General features: G+C 51.1%; 1 protein-coding gene across 1 annotated transcript in view; it reads left to right on the plus strand.

Annotated features, from left to right (window-relative positions):
• Positions 1–861: 861 nt before the first annotated feature.
• Positions 862–5,121, plus strand: part of C24H12orf75 (chromosome 24 C12orf75 homolog) — a 29,282-nt gene continuing 25,022 nt past the window's right edge. The window contains exon 1 of the mRNA XM_005358240.2: positions 862–993. Within this exon, the coding sequence (XP_005358297.1) occupies positions 948–993 (46 nt within the window). The 5' untranslated portion in view covers positions 862–947. The remainder of the gene's footprint in view (positions 994–5,121) is intronic.

A 5,121-nucleotide genomic window follows, 5' to 3' on the forward strand; every position in this document is an offset into this window, starting at 1 on the left:
TGAGTTTATTGATTCTCCACTGTGAGCCAGGAGGACAGTAAGAAACGGAGGATCCCTCACCTCCAGGGAATTTGTGTTCCTGCTCAATCCAAGATCCATGATAGCAGCTGGCATTGGCTGAGCACAGGCGTTGAGCCAGTAGCTTACACACGTCCATGATTCTCTATCTCCATATTGCTCCTGAATCTCACAGCTGTCACGGGGCAGAGCAGGTGTTGTGTGTGACCCCAGCTACATGCGCCCAACGGCTATGTTGAACGAAACCACGAACATTCGCAGCTCTGCCTTGAATCAGAAAGCAGGGTTAGACTCTGGTTTCAGATCTGAGAGACACCGATTTGGGGGGGGGAAAGACACGTAGGTCTGACCAACCTGGGGGTGAGGCAACTGGGTTTTCTAGGTGATAAGGTTGTGGGGACGGAGCTCTCTCTCTGCCTTCTTCGAAAGAGGGAGAGGTTTTGGTTTCGTCTTCAGATCTGAACATCGTTTAGGCTGTTAACCTTAGCCTCACTAGACAGACATCCACCATGCTCCAAACTGATGTTCCGTGTCACTTCCTCTCCTCTCCACATCCTGGGGACGGAGAATAGGGGCCTTGAGTAAAGAAAGGGGAAGGCGAAGAGGAATGAGGGCGAGCTGGTGAACATCCCAAGCTTAGTGATCCTGCTGCGGACCACGCCCTCGGCTTTTGGCCTGGTACCCCAAACCCTACTTTGAACTCCCGCCTCCTCTGAACCACCACCAATGCCCGGCCGAGGAGCGCGCAGGAGGTTGCGGATTGGTGGACACCGCGGTTGCCGCGGTGACGGGTGGGGTCCGTGGGGGTCCCCGCGCCGGGCGGGGCTAGGGCTGTCCCTGGTCCCTGGTGCCGCCTCCATCTGGGTCTCCACCTCCCGGACCTGCGGCGTTGGTGAGGTCCGGAGCGCGGCTTCCCCACGGGCGGCGCGATGGGTTGCGGGAACTCCACTGCCACCAGCGGGGGCGCGAGCCGAGGTAAGCGGTGTCGCGGGGCGTGGGTCCCGCGGGAGAGGTTGCCGCAGCGGGGGGCGCGCAGTTCCCTCGCCCCATCCCCATTTTCGAGACTGGAGCGTTTCTGGAAAGACCGAGTGGGAGCCGGTGCCCCGTGCGGGGGCGGTCACGCCCGAATCCAGCGGGGAGGATTGTCGCCTGGGTCCTGCAGCCGGGCTCTGCACCCTTCTGGGGACCAGAATTTCCCGGACACGTCTCGGGTCCCTCACCTCCCTTTTCAATGGGGCGCCTCCAGGCCTCGCCCCCCTCCCCCCCAACCTCTTTGCTCCCAGACCCTGTACCTGGAAAAGTGCAGCTGAGCAAGTCAGGACTTTTCTGGGGCTGGGGGTGGGGCCGAGTGCCAGTGGGTTTAGAGCAGCAGCCGGCGGGGCTCCGGAAACGCATCCGTGTGGTGTGGGTCTGCTTACTTAAGACCCACCGGGCTGCGCTCTTAGGCGCTCACGAGAAGCTGCGGTAGCTAGACGCTCAGATTCGCCTGAGAGAGCTTCGGTATTGGCCTTTCTATTGATATATGTTCACTTAAAAATATATTCAAACTTGTCCAGGCACTGCTTCATTTCGTTGATTGGCAGGACAGGGCTTCTAAGATTTCCCTGGCCAAGCCCGGCTTTGTATCAAGCGACTTACTGTAAGATGCAGGTCTTCTGATTAAACTAGCCGATGTTGGATTTGTTTGGGGTTATTCTCTGCTGACGTATTTTCAGCGTCTTTTTTGGACAGGATTCCCTAGCTTCTCTAGCTGAGTTCGGTGATGCCTCAGCCCACCCCAACCAGCAAGTACAAACAGTTCTCCATCCTGCAGTGTTTACTAAGCTAATCAGGATGCCCTGCTAATGATTTTGAAGCTTGGGGCTGCCACCTCCCTTAGCCAAGACCTTGAGGCTATTTTTATTTCAGATTGTTTGAAGTACTCAGGTTTGAAACCAGGGTCTGAAATTGCACATGTCGGGCAGGACTTGGACCACTGAGCTCCGTTCCCTGTATTGCTTTTTTATTTTGAGATAGGGTCTCACTAAGTTGTCCAGGCTTGCCCTGAACTCCCCCTGCTGCCCAGACTGGCCTTTAATTTGCGGTTCTCCTGGACCAGCCTCTCATGAGCCGGGATGGAAAGGCCTGCAAAAATAGCAAGCCTGGCTAATCTTTTAACATTTCCACGATGGCTTCCATTCTGGAAATCTACCCAAATCACTGACCACAGTTGGTCTCTCTTTTGGGGCTGCCAGTGTCATTCTTGTGGACTATCAAATACTGTTTCAAGAGCTACAACCAAAACACCTGAAGTCTAGGCCCAGGGAAAGTTTATCTGTCCCACGTGACCTTCAGTGTCTTGAGTTAAGGTCTGCCTTGGTGATCTGCAGACAGCCACTGGGAAGCAAATCTTTTAGGTTCATATAGCAGTGACTCAGCTTAGTCAGTGTCATATGCAAATGATTACAGGATCAGGATTCAAGCAGAGAGAGGCCATGTTTCCTTGCAAGAGGAAATCAGGAGAGTGTTATGGTGCCTAGGTCCCAGGTTCTGTGGTTCCATGTAAGCCTACTGCATGTGTGCTAGGTCGTAAGAAAAGGTTGAGAAGTTAACAAACAAACAAACAAAACAAAAATTGGAAGAGGGATCCATAGCAGATTTTCTTAAAAGTGGAGCAAGTTTGTGCACTTGCATGTTTTAAGAATTTGTTTTTTATTACTGTCTCTCTCTGTGTGTGTGTGTGTGTGTGTGCTATGTGGATGTAGGTGCCTGAGAATACCACCAGAGGGCATCACATTCCATGGAACATTAGTTACGAGCTGTTGTGGCCACCACATTAGTGCTGGGAACCAAACTTGGGTCCTCTGTAAGAGCAGGAAACGTTCCCGACTGCCCCATGCTTTTACATTGTCGTTAGCAGACCCTTTGTCAAATTTGGGGGGGTAGAGGGAGAAGTTACCATTGTTAAGTAAAGATCAGAACGATAACGAGGCAGTTCTGAATTGTTAACACACAGGTTGCATTTCAGTGATAGTGTGGCTAAGCAGTCTAGAAATTGGGCCGGAGATGTAGCTCACTTGATAGAGGACCAGCCTAGCACACACAGAGCCCTGGGGTCCATCTCCAGCACCCAATCAACTGGACGTGGGGTGTGGGTCTGTGAAGCAGGAGGGAGGATCAGAAGTTCAAGGCCTCACTTTACTGTGAGCTCAAGCTATCTTAAAAACAAAAACAAACAACTTCCCCCTCCCTCAAAGAACCACGAATCATGTTTCTTCTGTCCGCGTTGGTGATCTGTGCCTATCATCCTACACTAAGGAAAAGAGGGTTCAGGAGGTTCACGCCAAGTTCATGGCCGGCCTGGATTATATGCGGAGTTCCAGGCCAGCCAGAACTGTATCTTAAGAAAAAAAGAATCCCATTTCTTGTGGAGGGAGGGGTGGGTGATTCTATTTACAAATATTTGATTGGCTTATTTATTTTTTTTTTTTTTTGAGTAGATGCCTCGTTGGGTAGAGGGAAATCTAGCTACACTGAAAAAAATTCCCTCGAAGTGCACGTCCTTAACGACCACTTTTGTTTGTGAAGGACGAGCGTGCAAGAGCGTGCTGTTCCCTGCCTTGCTCTTTGCTGAAAATTGCGTTCTTGTTCAGAGAGAGCAGGGTAGGGCGTACACGCTGTTTGCCAGGAAGGAGAAGGCACCGTGAGTGGGCGTGTCTGCATCCTCCTCCGTGAGTGGGCGTGTCTGCATCCCCTCTAACCCTTGGCTTTGAGAAGTCGTTCCGAATATTCCCCAGCCTGTGTGTCCAGCTGGCTGGTTTCAGGATTTGGCCATTGGTATGTTCTGTCTGTCAGCTGGTGGCAGGAATTTTAGTTTCTGAAAGGGGCTACATCAGGATGAGAGCCAGAAGGGCACAGAAGGAATGTCCCGACACGAAGATAAATATGTCCCAACTGTGAGCTGTGACTTCGGTGTCAGGGTCTCTTAGGGCCAGGCTGCAAACCTGTCCCGAGCCTATGAGATTCGGTGAATAGATGCTGTTGTCCCGGATCTGTAGGTATGAACAGACCACAGCTACTAAAATGTCCTAGAAAATCCTGCTCTCAACATTTTATACTTTTCAGTTGCCACACTGAAAAAAGTTAAATGATTAAAAAGGCAAAGAGAGGTGTGCCATGCTGGTGACCTTGAACTGGGAGTTTAGACTCACCCTTGGCTTTGCCGCTCTGCCTGGCTGCGTGGCTGTGGGCATTTCTCGTTGCGTTCTGAGCTCTGCTTCCTTTATCTGTATCGTGGGGGATAATTGGATGAACTCTGTTTCCTAGGGCCAGTGTGAAACTCCAAATCAGATAATGGAGGGAAACACTGTAAAATGAGATTATTATATTGCGGTAAAAAGTTATTAGTATGTTGAAAAGATGGCTTCGGTGAATATTTTTTTTTCTACAAGAAAATGACAGATCTACTTTTGTCTCAACAGGCCTGAAATTACCATTATAAACTTAATTTTAATTTTTTTTTGTGACAGTCTCACTATGTAGTTCTGGCTCACTTGGAACTTGAAACTCGCTATGTAGATTGGGCTAGCCTCAAATAAACCCTTTTATTCCCTATGTATTCAGGCAAAACCAGATAATTATTTCTCTCTTCTCCCGGCTATCTGGACCCTTGCCTTTCTTGGCTGCGGCCTGGCGAACTTGGCTAATACGACGGGTTGACACGCAGCCATGGGCTTGAGTACATGTGATTCTCTAGACCACATTAGTGGAGAAGCTGGAGGATGTGGCCGCATGGCCGGGAGGAAGGAAACACATTGGAGCCCCTTCCTGGCTCAGGTTCCCCTGTGCCCTCGACTTCAGCTCCCCCATGCTCCAACCTCAGTGCAGAGCAGGGGATGGGGCAGCCAGCAGGAGAGGACTGGAAAGTGCAGCTAAGCTTCCTGACTGTCGAGGGGCTGAGCAGGGAGGCTGAGACCATGTACGTAGAATACACATAGAACACCCGTGCTACAGCGCTCGCCAGAGAGCTTCCTGGAGGAGCTGAGCTGTTGATGCAGATGGAGACCCTTTCGAGCCTTCAAGAGCTTTGCATTTTAAGTCCCCCCCCCCCCCGCTCCCATTTTC

The sequence above is a fragment of the Microtus ochrogaster genome, chromosome 24, assembly GCF_000317375.1.
Source record: "Microtus ochrogaster isolate Prairie Vole_2 chromosome 24, MicOch1.0, whole genome shotgun sequence".
In the NCBI taxonomy this organism is placed as follows: Eukaryota; Metazoa; Chordata; class Mammalia; order Rodentia; family Cricetidae; genus Microtus; species Microtus ochrogaster.